The following is a 23,838-nucleotide window of genomic DNA, read 5'->3' on the forward strand; positions in this document are numbered from 1 at the left end:
AAAAACACCTTTTTATCAAAGGGCCATAACTCTGCCAAAAATCATTCAACCAAAAAAACCCGTGCAATATGCGCAAGGATTTGAGCTACAGATCAATCCTGTAAAGTTTCATTGAAATTGCTTTAGTGGTATAAGAGAAGTAGTCCGGACAAACTTTTATAATTGGTCTTCAAGTGGAACAACATTTTTTGTTTGCTGATGAACTCACAAAATGAAGAGACACTATTTTAAAAATTATCTGTGTTTGTGTTTCACTTCTTGAAAAGTACGAACTCTTGACTTCAAAATTTGATTCTAATATTATGTTGTGCAGCTACACCTATTCAATACATGTTTATCATATGGTACTTAAATTGATGTGTATTTTTGGCCGGTTGTCTTTATTTCTTAAATAAAGTTGAGTTAAGTTGGACATAAAAGGTATAGCATTTAAGCATTCGAGAGACTTAAAGTGACTTATATGTATAATATTTCAGACACAAATTTATATTAAAATATCATTTATAGGAGATGTGCATGCTTGCAGTCTGATTAACAAGAATGAACTAGGGAACCAGTACCTCCGAGATTCTGAATGGAGAGGGCACCATGGTCATATGTAACAGTGCAGCCTGGGATGCTAAAGTGGTAACCAGTGCCTGGTTGGTGTATCCTAGTCAGGTATCAAAGACTCCCCCGTCGGGAGAGTACCTCACCATTGGTAGTTTCATGATCAGAGGTAGGTAAATGAAAAATATGACAGTTTTAGATTTTACAGTTAATTCTTTCATAGAAATAGTCTTTAAATTAAAGTTTTTAAACAAACTATCTGGAACATTGGCAAGAGTGTTGTTATGTAATCGAAATATAGTTTAATTATAAATTCTAGTTACCCTTCTTCAAAAATTAATGTTTCTTTAAACACTGCACATTCATCGTTAATTAAAGGAGCTCCACTGAGGTCTGACGGGTATTTTGGTGTCCAAAAAATGTAAACAATTTCCCCACAAATCGCAATATTATAACTAAAATAACAATAACTTTTTATCCAACCCTTTAACAACAATTACGCTAGAAAATGAATTTTCACATGAGCTTTCGATGCAAAAATGAAAGTTGGGTTTATTATTAATTAAAGTACTTATTTTCTCTATTTCCCAGACATGTACAGCTGTTACCCGCAATTCATCGGGTATGACTAAAATATGCAACAGAGATTTTTGGGGTAACGGAGTAAACAGGGCAACATGTCTGTTGATTTTTCTCCACACTCTAACCTATTGTGTTTATATAACTAGAGTAGAGAAGTTAACAAGAACAAGAATAAAGATCAACAAGGCAAAGGCAACGTTCACAGGACGCTGCCCCCCGACACACTCAAGTAGGGCACCCAAAAGGCACCAAACAGAAAACCAGAGTGGACAAAAGGGTTAAAGGAGTGATACATGTAATGTGAAACAATATAAACTAAAACGAGCCCAATAGGAACCAAAGGGATAAGGGCTGTAAGGGTGAAAAGGTTGGGTAAAATGGGAGAGGGGGGGATTGAGAAAATACCTACCGTCAACGACAATCCAACAAGACAGACATCACAAAACATGTAAAAATCCAAAACAAGCAATAATACAGACATAAAAAACACGTGAAGGAACACAGAGGGGTACCGCCTTGGAACGGCCAGTTAAACCACTGGGGAGTTTGTACATCAAAACAAGTCTGTTTTGATGTATATTGAAAAGTTTCATTTTCTATATTTTGAGGAATTGGATGAAGAAGAACATGGTGCATCATATATCGGACACAATAAAATCACTCTAATAAAAGTATTTAACTCTATCTATTACGTATTTAAATCAAATACAGTTAATGATATTCCATCCTGTAAGAAATGATAAATTTAAAAGCATGTCATGTTGATTTTTTGGGGATGGGTTTACGTCGCACAAAAACAGTGTACGTCAATAGGGCGACTCTTCAGCTTTACGGGTGGAGAAAGAACTCTGGTGCCCCTCTTTTCAAAATTGTTTCTGGCACAAACGGGCATCTGAGTACAATGAGTAATGTTTCGTAGGCTATATTGATAGTATCGTACATACATGTTCCAAACACACTCATGTTTGACCATTACATCAAATTCAAGTGTACTTCTGTCATGTATTTTATTAAATGTTTATGATTCAATTAGAAACTTGGTTAGAATTTAATGATTTTTCGGCGAAAATGATATGGTTTAGTTGTACTACAGATAAAACCAAAAGGCACTGAAAAAAAACAACTGATAAACTAGCGACTTGAAGTAACACATTTGAACTCCAGCTTCACATGTTAATGAATTCTATATGTCATGTTGTACGTCTTAATATCAGTATACCTTTGTTATTTGAGACTTCAGCTCATGAAAGTAATCTAAACGAGTAAAATAAACCCCCTTTTAGGCGGAAAATTATTCAATAAGTAGCATAGTGACCCCCGATTTCTCTTTTATAAATTTGCTTTATCAAATTCTTTTCTATTCAGTTATTAAGAACATTCTGTCTACTGCTTCAAATCTTCCTGGGTATAAATACAAAGGTACGTTATCTTTCGGTAAAAGGAAGAAAATGACAGATTATTCATATGATCATGACTGTGCAAAATCATGTTTTGAGGACCTAGCTATCTTGCTGATAAAGATTTTGCAAGCAATTTGATGTACCTCTCTTATTTTAGTGCTTACACTTAGTATCAAATTCCAAGGAAAATTTCTAAGGATACTTTTAACGTTTTATTACTGTATATTCATTATAACTTGAATTGTAATACCTGTAACTGTAATATTTTTCGTTCATTTGTTTAAAATACTAAGAAAGTAGCTCTTGGAATTTTCCAAACGAAATCCTGTATTTCCGAAACAATTTTCAAAGGCTTCTTATACAGTAGCTATCATATGAAAAACAAGGTCAACAAGGAATGGTAGTATTCAATGAACGTAACACCCACACGACCAAGCAATATAGGCCATAGCTAAGTTATCAATAACAAATTACCTTCAGGCTTACAAGTGGCAAAACAAACCAAAGAAAAAAAATCCACAAAAACAGTAAAAAAAGAGAGAAAGAAGATATAACAGTAGGGTTAAAAAAGACGGGAACAGAAAATATTTCAGAGTTATAGAGCAGGAAAAAAGTAGGATTCTCTTCCTTACTTATATATGCAATCAAATGCACCCGATTGATATTTATCCATTGCCTGTCTTGAAACCAGTCACTCGTGTCTTAACAACAAAATAATCGGAAAATGAACCTGAACTTTGAATTTTTTTAACAAATCAAAATATTTACAAAACTTTTAACAATAGGTATGTCATGATAAAAATAGCAACTGATATTAGGAGTAAAAACCCTGGTTAAGATATGCATCGCCCCTTTTCAGTCTAGAAGTTAGAAGTGTTTTAAAACATAGTTTAAGCAATGGTTGCTGTATTAGATGAGGTTAATATTTTACTGAATTCTTAAAGTGACTTTTACTTACCTGGCCTTCACTTTTGTCGTGCAAATATCATGATTTTGTTTGCTTGTTCGTTTATAGATCCTGTATATATGTTGTAATCAAAAAGTAGTTACCACACTAAAGTGAAATTTTATATATGTGCAATGTATATAATTATGCTTCTCAGACAATTTTCAAACATCGAAGAATATGTAAACTATGTTACTGCAAATATTTAACCACATTATATGTAATCATTAAGATATATGTATTTCTTATTGCAAAATTTGACTAGACTTTATAGAAAATATATTTCTTATTACATCCCTTTATTAACATGAAATGTAAATTTGGTAATATCTTTGATGCTTTTTGGAACTTAAAATATTGATAAATCTTCATTTGAGCATTATATTTTTGATATAAAACAATAAAAATTGTGTTACAGGATCTTTTATTTGAAAGAAGGTTTGGGTTTAAAGAACAACAACTATATAATAAGTTTTAAGTTTATTTCACAAGTCACGACAATTACCCTGCTGTGGTAGCTGGAGTGTGTCTGGGGCTGCACACTGTTAACATTGCCGTCGCCTTGTTGATCTTTTTTGTCGTCTTCTTTTACCCTTATCCCGCTTTCAATTTCTTTTCCTCCGGGAAGCTTCAATATATCGATAACATTAAAGCAGAGATCAATTGACCCATCACTAGTTTGCTTGTTTGATTTTACGCCTTTTCCCAACAGTATTTCAGTCATATAGGCGGGTAGTCTCCTAACCATCGTTCCTGGAGAGTAACACCAGTACTAGACTACCTTCCTCCGCGCTAAACTACCAAAGCATCTCCCGGGGATTAAACCCACTCCAGAGAGGTAACTGGATTAGAAGTCATCGACTCTAACCCCTCGACCACGGAGGCGGTGAGACCCATCACTAGTACGGAGGCGTTCCAATAATACAGAAACTGCTAAAGCATTCGTTGAAGTAAAAAAATTCAGTAATGATGATAATAATATTAACATATCCAGATTGTTACTCTTTTCCGACCTTCTTGATAATGTTAACCATGTGCTAGTTGCATGAAACAGGCATTAATTACCTTAAGTGTTGAATGTCTAGCTCAAAAACGTAGTAATCTGCTTATCAACAAACATTCAATGCGGATAAATATGCAAGTAGGTGTGTAAAATGATAAAAGTATATCAGATCTACCTAGCAAAGGGTATCGATTTTTTCTTGTAGATTTTTTTTATTATATGCACTAGACACACATTAAAATTTATTTACTAGTAAAGTTGATGCCTAAATGTCCTATAATGTGGCCTGATTCATTCTATTTTTAACCAGTGCTTTCAGTGCTTTGATTCGAGTTGAAGAAACATCGTAGAAAAAACGATGTCTTTTTCTTTGATCTTTTGTGTGTTTGTTTTTATGCTTACAATACTCAAGGTCTTGTTCGTTGTATAAGAGGTTAGATAAACTAAGACATAGTACCAAAGTGGCCTTTGAAATAGGACCCATCACACTGTCTTGATAAAAGAAATTTTTTTAGACTAGATATCTTTATATTTTAACCATAACAAAGTTTTTGCATAATATTTATTAATTACACGATAGCAAAATTCATCGTAACAGATTAAAAAAACATGCTCACAACAATATAATGCTTTGAATGTATTAAAATTGCTTTTGAATGATTTTTCTCACAAGAACAGAAGTGCCCAACAAGAAATTTATCAAAGCAACCCATAATTTGCTCTTAAATTTATGCAATGATTGTATATTCCACTTTCGCACTTCGTTGCTACAGGTACACACATAATTTTCCGTTTCGGTTTTTAGTCATTTCAAGACTCACCACGTGACCGTTATTTATAGACTGGACATCAGATTTGCAAACTGAAAAGCTTTTCCCACGAAATTGGAGAAAATATATATATTTCAAACGAATTGCCAAGCCAAAGAACAGATATCACTGTATCACTGATTGAGTGTCTCGGTTTAAATAGCCCTAACACGCAAGTAACAATAAATATCGATTCGTGAAAATTTACATATTTTGTAACATTCGACCATACCTCAGTGGAGCACCTTTAATCGCACGGGACGTTGTAATTTGGTACCAAAATGAATGAAAATGAGTTATTTGTAGCATGTCCTTTGCAGATGTATAGTAAGTAACACGAGCAATACTTGGATACTAATTCACCCATAAACAAATATATAGTACGTTTCAAGCATAGTTTCTAATATCGTACATATAATTAAAACTCTCAACATTTGTTTCTGACATACACATATTTCACAATTAATATTGATTTGACCAAAAACCAATAGAGATTTACTAAAAAGAAGTTGAAATGGTAAAAAAATCAAATACAATGTATCATTTAAAAACAGTGGTTAAGAATATAGTTATAATCAATTACATAATATACATTTATAAACAATTACATAATATACATGAGAAAAATGATATTACGTCCAAAAAAAAAGAGATTATAATAATACACCGACGGCCCTGACGTAAAATATGATCTCGTCCATAATTTGTCTCAACTTGGTGTAAAATCCGAAAAACGTCATATTCATGTCATAAACAATGCATCAGAGTAATTAAGTAAAGATGTTAGAAAACTATTTAAAAGGCAAATATATTTTACTTTTTCAAATATCTAATATGTCTCCTTTACAAACTTTTTTCCAGCTCATCAAACAATTCTTTCATTATTCAATTAATTGTTGTAAGTTTATACATTGAATTGTATGCATAGTAAATGTGCACCTAACATTGACATAATGTTTCTGCTGAATATATTTCAAGATTCAATGTTACATTGCTGAGTTGTTATGACGTTGAACTAGTAATCTAAAGATTGCTGGCTCCAAACTCCACCTGGGACAGGTCGTTGTTTTCTTGAGTAAGGAAATTGTAATTACTTGATAATTCCTTGTTGATTCAAGGAACGGATCCAACAAATACACTGTGCCTTTAGCTGATATCTTCCTGCACAATCAATTTTTAATGAATACTGTATATAATAAAATTTCATGTGCCATATTTAAGTCAAGTATTTAGAACTACGACCCTTATTTTACAGCAATATAAGCAGTAGGATGTCTGCTTGTGGATGAATATCCGCGTAAGAGTTGTAATTATTTATTCGTGTGACACTTGGAAAACTTTAATTTTGTTTGGCATTCCTACAAACAATCTTTTAGTATTTTGGCAGAATGCAACACTCTCTGGTTGATTTAATCCATGACTTTTATTGCTCAAGATCTGCACTTCAGTTAGGTCACTTGATAGTTGATGGATATTTTTAAATTTAGCTCCGCTAACATAAATTGATCCATATTCATCTACTGCAAGTTGACGAGGTATTTTCAGTTGATCATTTATGAAAACAGCCTTCACCTCACCCTCAATGGTCAGACAGGTCACAGTGTGTTTGTACCAATCAGACACATAAATCAGATTGTCAGGACTGACAATTATATACCAAGGTTCTATAAACATATCCTGACCATAATCCTGGTTGTCAAAAGTTTTCACTATTTCACCTGACATACTTAGAATCTTAATACTAGCTGGATTCCAATAAGAAACTACAAGATGTTGATTCATAATGTAGGCAATACCAGTACAATATCCATTCCCTGGTATCTCAGTAATATCTAAAACTTTAATGTATTTTGAAAATGTTATGATTTTGATCATTCTTTCATTTTGAAATGTTACAGCAACTTTATTATCTAAAATTTTTGTTATATGCCATGGACTTGTATTAAATTTTATATCATCTATATATTTTGCTTGAGACTTTTCTAGTTTGTATATGACAAGACAACATTTTGTCCAATATAATTTTATAAGTGTATGTTCAGATAAGACAAGTAACGAAGATATGTGATCAGTGGGAGAGTTGATATCAAAATTAAAGACAAATTTTCTTTCTACAGCTGATGCATGCACTTTTTTAAATGTGAAAAATCTTGTTTCACTCTCTAGAGATAGTTCTGTTGGTTGAATATTGGATGGTTTTAGTTTGAAGTACAGTATGCAGGTTTGCTGAATTTGATCCAAATTTTGACGAAGATTTTCACAAAGTTGTTCAGTAATTTTTAATTTAATAAACAATATACAGTTTTGACCTAATTTCTGGGCTTGTTCTAGATCAGCAGTAAGAGCCTTCAAATTTTCAACCAAATTAAAATGTTCTGACCGGAGAACCTTAAATTCTTTGTTTAAGCTAACAACTTCTTCTTTCATACCTGTTTCAGCTTTTGTTATCTTGTTTTTAAATTTTCTCTCCTTTTCAGATAACTCTTGAACTAGTTCTAACCTTTGTTTCTTCAATCTTGCAATGGTTTCTTCTATCTTCTTATCTAAAGCATGAATCACATCTTGATGATGCTGTTTGAAGGCTTCTTTCAGTTTATCTACGTGATCCTTGCATGCTTCAATTGCCTTTTCCTCTTGTTTATCTACCACTTCACTTTTGGCTTCCAACAGTTTTTCTATGTATTTTATGTCGGTATACAATTTGTCCAAGTTCTGTTGAAGATCTTTTAAGTCATTACTGTTTTGTATGCCTGAAGCAAGGATTGGTAAATGGTTCACGTCACTACATTTAACATGTTCATTATCCTTGCATTCTTGGCAGGCTTCTTTGCTACACACAGAACAGTAAAACTTGATCAGTTGTCGAGTATGAGTTGAACACTTTTCGAAATAGAAATCTTGTGGCATGCTGTCATAATTTTGAATTTTGTGAGTTTTTGATTGTCTCTTATGATATTTACGACAGGTCACACATTTATATTCCACACAATCTACACAAAAAGCTACAGCAGGTGTATAGCCATCACCATGTTTTTCACATTCTTCGCAGTACATTTCCTTAGTTTCGTAAGAGTCTTGTGTTGTTAATGCACTGGTATTAGCAGTCATTTCTTTTCTTTTTTCAGAGGTTTAGAAACTTTCTTATCGTCTCAATTTTTTGTTATAAGATCGTTTTCCTTGAAGTAAAGTACAATTTTTAATGTAAGGGATTTTAAAGATCGTTCGAAGGTTATTATGTAGATCATATATGTTATGATAAGTGATCATGTGAGGTAACAAAGGTTTTGTTTAATTTTGCTGCACGATAATTTGTATCAGTTTGATAACATTTTAAGTTAAAATCTGTGCCCTTGTTATCAATGACATGTTTGGACATTAATGTGTAACATCAATCTACTTGTGGCTTTTCTTGATTATACATGACTCTTATGGACTTTGGATTCTTTCATGTGAGGTAGCAATCCGGCTAGCTTAATTATTTGCCCGTTTGATGGAGTCACTTGCATTATGTACACCTAATATGGAAAAAATATAATCTTTTTAGGAAAACTACAATGCCAAGATCTTATATGTTTGCTTAATAACAAGAAATAAAGCAGGGCATTCCATAGACTTACCTTAAAATGAAGTTGTTTGGTGTTGTGATGTTGAAACAAACGAAAAATGTGGTACTGAATGGTAATGCAAAACATATCACCCCTAAGAAAACCTGAAAGGGGAGAAGTGACCTAAATATCAACTTAAATGTTAACTGTAAATTACAGGTGCATACAAAGAACAAAATTAATTATGTTCTATATTGACACTTGCATTGACTTTTTCAGGTAAGATTATAAATTGGTATTAATACATTTTTTGCAGAAAAAAGTAACGTGGACGAGTCTGTGTTGACGTTGGTTAACTTAATTTTTAAAGCTTAAAGTTGTTGATAATACTAAAATTATGTTATGTCGATTTTCTTTTTTGCCTTTATTTAACTAAATTATCCAACATTCAGATAAGTACAGCGGAGTTAATGATTAAAAGATAGCATACTTCATTGTAGTTGTAAAGGTGTCCGTTTGGGAGCGTTAACGTCTTTGGCTTCATATACTTATGCAGTGTGTATACTACTGAAGGAAATACTAAAGAGGGTATAAAGAGATATAAACACTACATTATTACAAATCCTGATGATCTCTTTAAACTTGGCATTGTGCCAGACCTTGATGAGCTCCAGCTTCAATCATTTGTTTAGGATACATCGGAAGGTTTATCGTGCTCGGATTAAAGCGCGTCATTGATGACTGAACTATGATAATTTACTCATCATCGACGCGTGACTGATGTGTTTCGGCTTGCTCATTCAAAATATTTAGACAAAGATATTAAGAGAGACGAATATTGACTTACATATATGAATTAATTTCAAGATTTGTACAAAATGTTGCAAAAAAAAACAAACTTTTAAAGCGTGACTGATGTGTTTCGGCTTGCTTATTCAAAATATTTAGACAAAGTGATTAAGAGAGACTATCATTGATTTTAAGATTTGTTCCAGATTTTAAAGATGAAGTATTTTCAAGATTTGTACAAAAAGTTGCCGAAAATATAAATTGTTGAAGCCTTTTGAAGCAACACGTACTACATTCCAATTATGAGAGAAAACAAATTGTTTAATCAAATGAAACGTTATGAATACAGCATTTTGTGAATTAACTTTCATTTCTTATGGTAAAAATAAACGAAAGTATATCATATTTCGGTTATGAAAACTTTAATTCCACAGATCATAATATACATTGTTAAATATAATTCCCGAAATACGCTTAGTCGAAAACATGAAATATAGGTTTTATTTTCAAATTGCAACCTTGATTGGTTGATATATTTGTTACCTTTTCATAATGTAAGTGCCATTAAATATAAGATAATCGCAACCTCGCATTAGAGACAAGTCAATTAAGTATATAACATTATAGTAGAAATGTATAAATATTCACCGCCAGTAAAGCATACATATGTTTCACGGGGAAGAATAAACTAATTAATTGACTGAAATTGTAAGGATGAAAAAAGCAATGCACAATTCATGCATTTTCGTTATAAACATTAATTCTTTGAAATGGGACATAATTATATGTATTATAACTGTTAAGTAAGAAATCATTAAATGAATTAAAAACAATTGTTTTTGCATAACCTTTTCCATATTTTGTCGGATATTTTAATGAAAATAATTTGAATAAATTGTATTTCCTTTAAATTATTTCTCGGAGTATCTAACTGGCCTTCTAACGTACAAAAGTTGATCCATATATCATAAGGAATCGAGTGTCTTACATGCGTGATTCCTGTAGGCAATACTGCTACAAAGACCTTTTCAAGGTATCTCATTTTTACTTAAAACTTTCATATTTTCTGAAATTAACAATCATTCTTTCATTTGGAAATGTTGCAGCAACTTTATAATCTGAATTTTTGTATCCTTATTCAAAAAGTTTGCCTTGACTTTTCTAGTTTGTATATGACTTGGCTAATGCTAATTAGAAATGTAGGTTTAGATAGGACAAGTAAAGTAGGACAATATGACAGTTGTTAACAAAACTTAAGACAATTTTTCTTTCTACAGCTGAATGAATATACTTTTCAATTGTAAGATTTCACTATCTAGACACAATTAATGTTGAAGGTTTCAATCTGACCCTCCATTTACGATAAAAGTCACAGTTTTGACCTAATTTCGGAGCCTGTTCTAGAAGAGATTATAACATAATAATGAGCAAAATTCTGCCCATACTCACTACATAATTAATAACATTATACAATTATTGACTAGCTATCGCCTCGGTCAATATGTCATATGCCGGTGAATATCACATCATATTCAATGGCTCACTGGTCAATAATTGTTTTATTATATGAATAGGCTAAGAAAAATCACAAATGTACAACCTTATATTCATGTACACATTTTGCCTCGTCCAAGCGCTGGAAAAAAGACGCACTTGAAAGGCGTGCAACGACTACGCGAACGCTGCGCATACAAAAGTAATACAAGTTTATACTGATCATTGCCATGTAGCCTTTAAGTATAATAGTGATGTAATGTTATTTTAATCGAGAAATGTACCAAAAACAAAACGCAGTAATTATTTTTATTTAACCAACGTAATTAACAGAATACGGTGTATGGTCATTGATTATGAGTCTCAATCTATTTTTAGACTGGGGAAATCCAATCCAGCCAGAGAATATGATACTACGCCCAGTGAATATGTTTTTATAAAAAATTCTGTTGACTACTGTTAAGACCAATGATATTGCAGCTATATTTAGATCATATAATAATAGATTTCCGACTCAAATTTTAATATTTATTATATCCATAATTTTATTTATTAAATTTATTACATTTAAATAAAACCATTTTATCTTTGAACTAAATCGGATAATTATCAGATGATAATCACCTACAAAGTTATTATATTTACTACAATTTGATAAGGGCCTTTCCTAATAATAGAATTTAATGGCGACAAAGTAGAATGGTGACTGCAACTGAATATCTTTTAGTACCTTCCTTGGCAACTTTATCTAAAGTCAATTGTAAACAAGAGGGCCAAGATGGCCCTACATCGCTCCCCTGACCAATCAACCACATCCAAGAAATGTCTTAGACAAGCATCCTGACCAAGTTTGATGATGATTGAGTGAAAAATGACCTCTAGTCTGTTAACAAGGTTTTCGATATTTGGGCATTGTGGCCTATATTTTGACCCCAGGTGACCCATATTCAAACTTGACCTAGAAATTATCAAAACAAATTTGCAGACCAATTGCCAGGATATTTAAATAACAACAGTAGACTCTAGAGAGTTCACAAAATTTTCTATTTTTAGCTCTTGTGACTTAGTTTTTCATCAGAGATACTCATATTCGAACTCCTCCAAGCAATTAACTTGAAAAACATCCTGACCAAGTTTGATGAGAATTGAGTCCAAAATGTTACCATTAGAGTATTAACAAGGCTTTTCCATATGTGGGCAGTGTGACCTAGTATTTAACACCAGGTAATCCAATACTGAACTTGACCTAGAAATCATCAAAACAAGTTTTCAGACCAATTTTCAGGATATTTGGATCAAAGCAGTAGCCACTAGAGTGTTAACAAGATATTTCTATTTTTAGCTCCTGTGACCTAGTTTTTGACAGGAGACGACTCATATTCAAACCTGATCTAGAAATTATAAAATCAATCTTCCTGACAAATTTCCAGAATACTTGGATCAAAACTGCAGCCACTAGAGTGTTAACATTTGTTTTCTACTTTTGGTCCCTGTGACATAGTTTTTGACCGGAGACATCCCATATTCAAACATGACCTAGAAATCATCAAAACAATTTTCCTGACTGATTTCCAGGAAATTTGGATCAAAACTGCAGCCACTAGAGTGTTAACAAGTTTTTTTTCTATTTTAAGCTCCTGTGACCTATTAGTTTTAACCTGAGATGACCCATCTTCATACTTGTCATAGAATTCATCAAAACAACCTTCCTGACAAATTTACAGAATATTCCGATCAAAACTGCAGTCACTATAGTGTTAACAAAATTTATCTATTTTTAGCTCTTGTGACCTAGTTTTTGACCAGAGATGACCCATATTCGAATTTAATCAAGAAATGATCAAAACAACATTATTGACAAATTTCAAGGCCATTTAGATTAAAACTGTAGCCACTAGAGTGTTAACAAGCTATTTCTATTTTAAGCTCCTGTGACCTATGTTTTGATCCGAGATAACCCATCTTCGAACTTGCCCTGTATTTCATTCAGACAAACATTTTGACAAAGTTTGATGATGATCCAATCAAAACTGTGACTGCTAGAGTATAAACAACCCAATTGTTGACGACGCACGACGTCGCACGCCGGACATAGCCCCACCACTATACCTCACCTTGATCACTTCGTGGTCAGGTGAGCTAAAGACGGTGTCATCAAAAAAGTGAGTCTTAAACAGCATCATTTAAAGGGAATGAATAAATTACATGCTGAACTTAAGTAGACTACAGCTGTACTTATTCTGATTTAACATACATTTATCTTATTTGTACTCATTTTCATTATATATATAAATTTTTTGTTGATTTGTGTTACTTAAACCGGTGAAATTGAAACTTGGATTAATTCATTAACACTTATTTGTCCTTCAGATTCATCAACCCCTTCCAAAATGTTTGAAATGTTGATCAATTTATTAATTTATTTTTCTTAAACTTATTTCTATTAGAATATCGCCTCATAAAATGTAATTTCTTAAAAACATGGTCAATAGATTTAGAAAGCTTTGTCTGAAAGTTATGTTGATAAACAAATGTACATAGCTCAAAAAGTATATAAAGTTCTCTTGTCAGAACGTTTCAAATTTAATCTTGCTATAAATACTTAAGATTTAAACATCTGACCAGTTATGTGATAGTTATAGATTTTGTGCCATTTTATTTAATCCTGAATGTCTCTTTTGTTTAAACATAAATCATAACTTTTATCCACAAGTTAAAAAAAGAAAAGTTTTTCTATGTTATTAACATGAAATATCTGCAGACCAGACATAACAATCATAATGGTTTAATTGCATTTAAAGTGTTAATTTACGCAATAAAAATTATTAAAGGACAAGTACAACTTAGAGATATCTTTGTAATGATATCTGATAGTTGGGCTTATCAGTAATGAATGTGGTCAAGATGTTTATTCCTGCAATTTTCATAGTTTATTGTAATATTTACAACAGCAGCCGTGTGTTTGTTTACACACACTTAGTCACGTGCTAGGCTTGTCGGTACAGTGCATATTTAAGTCATGTTTAGGGTTAGGATCCTTATTCAACCCGAATACGAGGCGTATTGTGAATAGTTAGTCATGAGTGTACGTGTTAGAGTTGTTATTGTTCATTCTATTGACACATTGAAAATCTTTATGTTATTTGGCATTCCGACAAACAATCTCATGATATTTGGACAGTATGCAACACTCCTTGGTTGATGTAGTCTATCATTTTGATCTACCAGGATCTTCACTTTAGTGAGGCCACTTGTTAATTGATGGATGTTGTAAGAGTTAAAACCACATACATATACTGATCCATATTCATCAACAACAATTTGTTGAGGTGTTTTCAGTTGATCATCTTTGTAGATGGCCTTTACCTTACCATCAAAGGTCAGACAGGTCACATAGTGTTTGTCCCAATCAGAAATATATATCATTGTATTGTCAGGACTGACAGTTAAGTACCAAGGCTCGATAAATAGGTTCTGACCATTATCACTTTTGTCAAATGTTTTCACTATTTCACCTAACATACTTAGAATCTTAACACTAGCTGGACCCAAACATGAAACTATAAAACAGTTATTAGTATAGGCAATACCAGTATAAATATCATTTCCTTGTATATCAGTGAAATTTAAAACTTTTATATCTTTTGAAAATGTTATCAGTCTGATCATTCTTTCATTTGGAAATGTTACAGCAACTTTATAATCGGAAACTTTTGTAATATCAAATGGATTTGTTTCAAATGTTATGTAATCAATACAAATTGCCTGTGACGTTCCTAGTTTGTATATGACTTGTCTACACTTCCTGTAATCTAATATTAGAAGTGTAGTTTCAGATAAAGCAAGTAAAGAGGATATGATGTCAATGTTACAGTTGATATCAAAATTAAAAACAACTCTTCTTTCGACAGTTGATAATCTTTCAAGTGTGAAAAATCTTGTATCACTCTCTAGAGACAGTTCTGTCGGTTGAATGTTGTAGGTTTTGCATTTAAAGCGGTCTATATAGGCTTGTTGAATTTGTTCATTATTTTCGCGAATGTTTTCACACAGTTGTTTTGTGAACTTCAATTTTATAAAAAGTTTACAGTTTTGACCTAGTTTCTGGGCCTGTTCTAGATCAGCAGTAAGAGCCTTCAAATTTTCAACCAAATTAAAATGTTTTGACTTGAGTAGCTTAAAGTTTGTGTTGGTGCTTACAACCTCTTCTTTCATATCTATTTCAGCTTTTGTTATCTTGTTTTTAAAGTTGCTCTCCTTTTCAGATAGCTCTTCATCTAGTTCTAGTCTTTCTTTCTTTAACCTTGCAATGGTCTCTTCTACCGTCTTATCAAAATCATCAATCACATCTTGATGTTGTTGTATGTAGGCTGCTATAAGTTGATCTGCGTGCTCCTTACATGCTTTATTTGCCTTTTCTTCTTGTTTATCAACTTCTTTACTTTTGGCATTCAACAGCTTTTCTGCATCTTTTATGTCAGCAGACAAGTTATTCAAGTTCTGTTGAAATTCTTTGAAGTGATCACTCTGTTGTATGCCTGACACAATGGTTGGTAAATGATTCACATCACAACATTTAACATGCCCATTATCCTTGCATTCTTGGCAGGCTTCTATGCAGCACTCAGAGCAGTAAAACTTTATCAGCATTTGAGGATGAGTGGAACACTTCTCAAAATAGAAATCCTGTGGCATACTGTCACTATCTAGAATTTTGTGAGTTTTTGATTGTCTCTTATGATATTTTTGACAGGTCACACATTTATATTCCACACAATCTACACAGAAAGCTACCGCGGGTGTATAGCCATCACCATGTTTTTCACATTCTTCACAGTACATTTCTTTAACTTCGTCAGAGTCTTGTGTTGATGATGCCATTTCTTTCTTTTACAAAATTCCTGATTGTTTGAATTTCTTTGATAATATCCTTTCCCTTAAAGTTAAGTATAATTTAGTGTTTCAACGGATTTTTACGATTGTTTTGAAGGTTATTATATAGGTCATATAATTATATTACGATAATGATCATAGGAGGGATCAAAGGGCTTGTTTAATTTTACCATAATATAGTTTGATAAGCCTGTATCAGTTTGTTAATGTTTATAGTTAAAATCTGTTCTTGTTATCAATACAATGTCAGTTCATACATGTTGTAAAATCATTTTACCGTCGACGTTTTAAGTTTATACATGCATGCCAATCATAATGTAGTGGAATAATACTAAATGCCCAGATAAAAGAAGTAAATAAAAAGAAAGAAGTAAATCCACAGCTTATGCACGTACTTTTTTAATGTGAAAAAAATGTGGTTTACTTTAGACTACAAAGGTTATAAAAACCATGGCCTTAGGGTTAACATTGGTTATTTCCTGAATGTCACTTAGTTTTTATCACCCCGCCATAAAAAATATATTTTATGTGTGTTTGAACACCTTGTTCTGCTCAAAATTCATGCTTCAAGGGACTTTTAAATAACTTAGCACAAATATGCAGCATAACGAGACAGTATTTCATGGGCAATACCTTCAACACTTAAGTGCAGTAATGGGTTAGTTTCTATTTAATTAATATAAGGAGTTAACCTGTTACTACACTAGTGTTCAAAGGTCAGAGGTTAGAATATCTTGTCCAGCCAATAACTCTGTCATGCATCAGATTTTTTTAAAAAAACTTGACAGATGAGCCATTATGTGCCATGTGCAGGACCTAAACCCCAAGATCCAACGTGATGATATTAGTTATAGATTATTTAGAGTTTCCTCATTTCTGAAAAAGAGCCCTTTTCATAGCAAAGTTTAGTTCAGAAAAATGTCCATAACTCAAAAACCACACAGTAAATTTGGTTTAAATTTTCCATACAGGTGACCTTTAAGACATATAACTGTCCTATGTTGTCAATTTTACAGTTCTTTGTAGTGCCCTTTAGGGGTGTTCTACCTTTAATGATAATTTGTGTTTTCTTGATGTATTGGTCATTTGAGTCATGTATTGAATGTACCATAAAGTGTTAGGATATATCATCACTTAGTTCAGTAATGGGTTAATCCTAATAAATTATATATTAAGTTAAATTATTACTGAAATAAGGTGATGACAATTATGTCATTATTTTATTGATTGAAATAAAGTTTTGAAGGACAGTAAAAGAGGATAGCCATTCTTAAAAGATCTCGGTTTAAACTAAATATACACAAGAATTTGTTGTATTTAGACAAGCCATTAAAAGTTACTGTGAAGCTAGAGTAGGTATTCAAGATTCAAACACATTAACCCTTAGTCTGCTGAATTTTTTTAAATGAACTTGTCCAGCTTCCATTTTTGGAACTGTCCATTATCAATTTTAGGGGAAATCAAGATGAAAATGTGAAGTAAGCCAGTAGTATAATGTTTGGTCTGACTGCATGGATTTACAGACTAGTCTAGCTCTATACTGGTGGTAAAGGCTTACCACTTACTGTTCCAGCATGATAAAGGGTTAAGTTGAAAAAATTATTTTGATTATATGTATGTCATTGTTATAAAATGACCTGTATGTTTAAGAATAACCTATTTGTCATTGTTTAAGAATGGCCTTGGCATGGTTGGAAATGTATGCATATGAACATTACCTTTCTGCTCGGTAAAATTGTTTAGTTAAAATATAAATGTTATATATTTACAGATATTTTGAGAAGAAGAAGCAAGCCGCTGTGAAGGAACAGAAAAATGTTGATGCCTCACAAAAAGTATAAATAAACATTTCATCAAGTTGTGTTTCAATTAATGATAGAGTACAAGGTTTAAAGATATACTATGCTCATCCTTACGTAAAATATTTTAATCACAGAAATTTATTGCAATCTATGAAATTCTTACTGAACATGTCTCATTTAAATAAAAGAATGAATAAACTATGTATGGGAATCTGCTTTCATTATTACAGGACAAGTAAAGTTGATATTTTCTTGAAAAAACTGTCAGTTTTTATTAATGAGAGTATATATATTTATATTGTGACCACCTATAATGTGCAGAATCTTAAACATATCTACTTTGTGTGAAGTCAAAACATATTTATTTTACATTAACAAAGAAAACCAAAATTACCAATTACAATTGCAATAACCAAAATTTTCTTATATCAAATTTGAGTATCATATATCTTTAATTTTTATTTGAGGCAAAAGATATCCTAACTGAAAACAATTGATTTTATCCAGGGGTCAAGGGTAATTTTTTAATCTACAGGTGTAAAATTAAGTAGACTAACAAATGATATGGATTGCCAATCTGTTAGTAATTAAACCCTTATGAATGATGTCTTTTTGTACACAAATGTGAAAAAATTATTTGCATTTGGCAATCTTAATCCTTATTGTGTAAGTTTAGTGTTTAGAAAATAAGTAAAATCAAAATTGAACCTAAATTTCCAATTTTTAGAAGTGAAAACTTTTTGAGCCCAGCAGTTGTACAAACAGAATCACAAAAAAACGTGTTCTTTTGTGTAAACCAGGTCAACCAGTGCAATTGCATCATCCCAGTGGATATCCAGTCCATCAATTTGCATAGAACTGTATTCATTAGGCTTTTCCTTCAATTTGCTATTCACCATTTTAAATATTAAGAGATAGAGTGTTGTTTGTTTTTGAGAATGCCAAAATTTATTGAAAAGAGAAGAAAAGGTAAGGGATGGTTGTGGCAGATGGATTAAGGCTGTTGACTTCAAACCACTTGCCTCTCATCGCTGTTTTCCATTTTCCCCACAAATGTCATTGAATTTTACATATGAATAGCTATTTAGCTAGCTGACTGAGTGTTTGTGGTGCTGCTTAGGTGCCCCTTTGTGTCCTAAAATTATGTACAGAAGTGTTCCTCCACCAGTTAAGCTGGAAAGTTACAATATGGCCTATACTGTGTTGGTGTGACGGAAAACCAAACACTGAAACACCCTCCCCCTTCCCCACTTTCCCTCAATAAAAAGGGAGTAATCATAACTGTAAACTGCTTTTTTATTTTTAGGCATTTAAATCAGCAGAGAAGAAGACAAAGGAAACTTTAAAGGATGTAGCTACAGCCGCTTCCATAAATAAAGTCAGGAAAACTCACTGGTAAGACAAAAAAACAATTGATATTGATAACTCTTAAGTTCATGGAACCAGAGGTGATTAGACTTTACCAGATATAAAGAGCCAGGCCAGATTGCTCATCTGTACAGTCTGACCAGGCACTATACTGCTGGTAGCTCTTTTTTGTATCCATTAAAACTGTGAATGGACTTTTTAAATTCAAAGTTAGGAAACCAGTTATACAAATTCTGTAAGTTATGGGCTAAAAAGATAGGTAAACTGAAGTTGATATAAGACCTCTTGAATGAAGACCACAAATTGAAAATAGTTACACAGGGACACCATTTGCCTTTATCATAGAATACAATTTCTCCTGGAAGAGGCCTTCATAACTGAATTGCTATTGTTAGAATAGGAACCCTCATTTTGATTTCTTCCTGAAACATTTAAAAATATTGTTCATTGGCATTCTATTTCCTATTATTTTGGAAACTTTGAGCCACTTGTTTTGCTCCAGTTTACTTAATTTTAAAACTTTTTAAGATTTTTTACGTTACAAATTTAGTTGCATATAAATCTGTTCACTAAAGGTAAGAAAAGCATCAAACAATCTGGAGATAAACTGAAATATGTGTAGTGGCATCAGATTCAAGTTTAATTGTATGTTTAACTTTTATTTGTGAATAAAATGTTCCAATGTAATATAGTAATTATATTGTTTTGTTTTTACAGGTTTGAGAAGTTTTTATGGTTTATAAGTTCGGAGAACTTTCTAGTGATCGGTGGTCGAGATCAGCAGCAGAATGAACTGATTGTTAAAAGATACTTAAGACAAGGTATGTACATGCTCATGTATTTTCTTTTGTTCTTGTATTGTCATGTTCATGGAGTAATGTATTGAACCAGTCAATGTTTAACCGTTGCCCCAATCCACTCTCATTCTATCAGCGTGATGGGCAGTGCAGGAAATAGAAGGGGTATGAGACATGTTTTTGGTGTGATTATAATGATTATAATAACAGACGAACATATTGTTTTGGTCTTCCTCTGTGAGTCTTTCTGTTTGTTTGTCAGTTTCACTCTGTTTGTCATATAACTGCAGCCTTGATCATAATATAGCAGCCATTCTATATAACTCAGTGTTAAATTTGTTATATGTTCTTTCATAATTATGTGTTGTGAGTGAACATTGCTATAGATTTGTGAATACTTGTCACATTTATACCAAGAACTATGTGTGCATATACAAAGGCTGACTTATTATGTGGCAGCTCTTTATAACCTTTTTATGCCCCCGGGCATATATTGATTGAACCGTCCGTCCGTCTGTTCGTCTGTCCGTACGAGGTTAACCTAGAACGGCAAGTTGGATTTTCCTTAAGTTCTACCTGTACCAATGGCTTCTAAGTTTACACCCTTACTAATCAATACAAAGTACATGATCTGGGCAAGTTACATAACTCTGGCTTTCATATTTACCAAGTTATTGCCCTTTTCAACACTTAGAAAATGAATAATGGTTAACCTAAAACGGCAAATTTAAGTTCCTTAAGTTCTATCTATACTAATGGCTTTATAATTTCCACACTTACTTATCCAATACAAAGTACATGATATTGCCAAATTATATAACTGTGTCATCCATATTTTTTTCCAGTTATTTCCCTTTTTTCACTTTGAAAATAGGGCCTTGTCTGGTTAACCTATTTCGGCAAGTTGGATTTATCTTAAATTTCTCCTAATTGCTTAATTTCTTTAATGATATCTTTCATATTTAGTAGGTGGATACCTTTGATGGTCCTCTAATTTTTTGTGGAGTAAGCGGTCTCTATGGTCAAGGTCAAGGTCACTGGTTTAAAAAATAAATATCAACAATTTTGCTCATACAGCTTTTATATTTTATGTGATGTCTAAGTTTAATACAAACATGCCAAGGGTCCTCCTTCTTTGGATGTAGTAAGGGGTCATTTGGGTCAAGGTCAATGTTTCCAATGTCAAGGTCACCAATGTTAGAAATAGATTTTTACATTTTTACAGGTGTATTTACCTTATTCTTTAGACAGATGCTATTTATAATTGATAGAAACATAAACTTTGATGGAGTTAGTGGTCAGTTGGGTCAAGGTCATCAGTGCTAAAAATAGATTTTTACACATTTGCTCATACAGCCTTTATTAAGTGACAGATATATTTTATATTTGGTAGGAAGATAACTTGCATGGTATTCATCCTTTTGATTGGGGTAGGGATAAGTGGGTCAAGGTCACTTGTGGTAAAAATAGATTTTTACACTTTTGCCCATACAGCTTTTATTTATTGACAGATGTATTTCATATTTGGTAGGAAGAAAACTTACACAGTATTCTTCCTTTTGATGGAGTTAGGGGTCAGTTGGGTCAAGGTCGCCAGTGCTAAAAATAGATTTTTACACTTTTGCCCATACAGCCTTTATTTATTGACAGATGTATTTCATATTTGGTAGGAAGATAACTTACATGGTATTCTTCTTTTAGATAGAGTTAGGGGTCAGTTTGGTTAAGGTCACCAGTGCTCAAAATAGATTTTTACACTTTTGCCCATACAGCCTTTATTTAATGACAGATGTATTTCATATTTGGTAGGAAGATAACTTACATGGTATTCTTCTTTTGGGTAGAGTTAGGGGTCAGTTTGGTTAAGGTCAACAGTGCTAAAATAGATTTTTACACTTTTGCCCATACAGCCTTTATTTATTGACATATGTATTTCATATTTGGTAGGAAGATAACTTACATGGTATTCTTCTTTTAGATAGAGTTAGGGGTCAGTTTGGTTAAGGTCACCAGTGCTCAAAATAGATTTTTACACTTTTGCCCATACAGCCTTTATTTAATGACAGATGTATTTCATATTTGGTAGGAAGATAAATTATATGGTATTCTTCTTTTGGATAGAGTTAGGGGTCAGTTTGGTTAAGGTCACCGGTGCTCAAAATAGATTTTTACACTTTTGCCCATACAGCCTTTATTTATTGACATATGTATTTCATATTTGGTAGGAAGATAAATTATATGGTATTCTTCTTTTGGATAGAGTTAGGGGTCAGTTTGGTTAAGGTCACCAGTGCTCAAAATAGATTTTTACACTTTTGCCCATGAAGTTGAATATTTTTCATTTTTACAAGTCCTAGCAATGACTTGGCAACTTATATTTCTCACGATTACAAAATGCCATGACTTTATCAAGCTATATAACTTGTGTTTACAATTTTTTGGCAATTTTTCTGTCCATTTATGAGTGAATGGGTAAACATTTTTTGAAATATTGCTACTGACAAGAATCTGAGCCGGGGGCATTTGTGTTTAACAAACACGTTCTTGTTTTCATTGTTGTTTATCACAAAGTAAAATATCTCGTCCTTTGAAATCCAAAATGTAAAGTTGCAAAAAAAAAAACTGATAAAAAATGGAGAAAAGGTATTAAGTGATGCCTTTTCTGATTAGCATTGCAATTCGTCGCTTGAAAAACGTTTTGTTCTAAGTGCCAATTTATTGTTTTTGAGAAAAAAGCATGTAAAGATTTAGTTTTGCATAACTTTTTTATTTATTGTCGGATTTTGAAAATTTAAAAACTACTAAACGTGGTGTCAGGAGAACAACTCAATATCGTTAATGATATGTGGATTTTAATATTTCCTTGCTTAAAAACCTTAAAAAACATTTGGAGATAGAACAGTCCTTGTAACTTTTTTTCAAAAATTGTTAAAATCAGAGTGTTCAGTGTGACTTAGAACATTATATCTTTTAAGTTGAATTGATTTATATCATATAAAATAGTATGTTTTATCTTTAAAAGGCTGCCAAAAATGCTTTCGGCTTATTATCCCTTGATTAGTTGACTCTGACACTACACTATTTCTTAGACCATATCTAACTACATGAACTATGACATTCGAAGTCTTATTAAAATCCTTAAATCCATTGCATTATTAAATGACATTTAAACAAATAATTTGAATAAATAAAGATAAAATACCCACATAAATTTTGTAGACATTTTATCTATTTTTATAACTTTGGCCACATTCAAAATGATTCAATGTCTGGAAAAAGAAAGTTATAGCCGCAAACGGGAAAAGAAACTTTCAAATTTTCTAGAATGCTGGGAAAATCTTTCAAGATTTTTTTAATGAAAATTCAAAAGATGGTCAAATTCAAATTCCTTCCAAAAGTATGAAATAGTAGTAATTATTTTGTTATGCGCTTTACACGTTCAGTGTGTAAGTAAGAAGTTCTTATAATTGAAGGTATGTAAAAAATGTTTCTATAACTTAAATAGGCAATGAAAACTTATCTGCTAGAAAAGACCTTTAAGGTGGAGCAGGCATGACTTATATTTGAAAAATGTCATATTTAAAGATTGTTCGTGTACAAAAACATTACAAACATAATGCTATATAAATATTCATTTAGAAATTCATTCCAAGACAAACAAAATATACGTATAAGAAGATTTTTCTTCCTTCTGTCTTTGGTATAAAATGTGTTTACTTTAAAGCAATCTATTAGTTATATAACATTAACGCATTCGAAAACATATATTATATGTAAACGTATAATATCTATACATTTTCTTAAAGGCATTTTTTGCCCCAGAAATGCTTTTATCTTAATCTCTCAAAAGCCTGATATTTA

General features: G+C 32.2%; 2 protein-coding genes and 1 long non-coding RNA gene across 3 annotated transcripts; 1 reads left to right on the forward strand and 2 right to left on the reverse strand.

The window, feature by feature from the left end:
• Positions 1-6,601: 6,601 nt before the first annotated feature.
• On the reverse strand, positions 6,602-8,457 carry LOC132738195 (uncharacterized). The gene has a single exon (XM_060725663.1). It carries the CDS (start codon positions 8,395-8,397, stop codon positions 6,604-6,606), a length of 1,794 nt encoding a protein of 597 aa, XP_060581646.1. The 5' UTR covers positions 8,398-8,457; the 3' UTR covers positions 6,602-6,603.
• Positions 8,458-13,609: 5,152 nt separating this feature from the next.
• LOC132738197 (uncharacterized) lies at positions 13,610-16,069 on the reverse strand. Its single transcript, XM_060725664.1, has one exon. The coding sequence runs from the start codon at positions 15,996-15,998 to the stop codon at positions 14,226-14,228; it is 1,773 nt and encodes a 590-aa protein (XP_060581647.1). The 5' UTR covers positions 15,999-16,069; the 3' UTR covers positions 13,610-14,225.
• Positions 16,070-17,781: 1,712 nt separating this feature from the next.
• Positions 17,782-20,002, forward strand: LOC132738198 (uncharacterized). Its single transcript, XR_009626829.1, has 3 exons — positions 17,782-17,845; positions 19,119-19,207; positions 19,898-20,002. It is a non-coding gene; the product is annotated as an uncharacterized LOC132738198 (long non-coding RNA).
• Positions 20,003-23,838: the final 3,836 nt, after the last annotated feature.

The sequence above is a fragment of the Ruditapes philippinarum genome, unplaced genomic scaffold (assembly GCF_026571515.1).
Source record: "Ruditapes philippinarum isolate M1 unplaced genomic scaffold, ASM2657151v2 ctg7430_1_1_1_1, whole genome shotgun sequence".
Lineage (NCBI taxonomy): Eukaryota > Metazoa > Mollusca > Bivalvia > Venerida > Veneridae > Ruditapes > Ruditapes philippinarum.

Bases quoted from the DNA above. Each gene is read 5' to 3' on its own strand.
- LOC132738195 (XM_060725663.1), bottom strand. From the start codon at position 8,397: ATGACTGCTAATACCAGTGCATTAACAACACAAGACTCTTACGAAACT.
- LOC132738197 (XM_060725664.1), bottom strand. From the start codon at position 15,998: ATGGCATCATCAACACAAGACTCTGACGAAGTTAAAGAAATGTACTGT.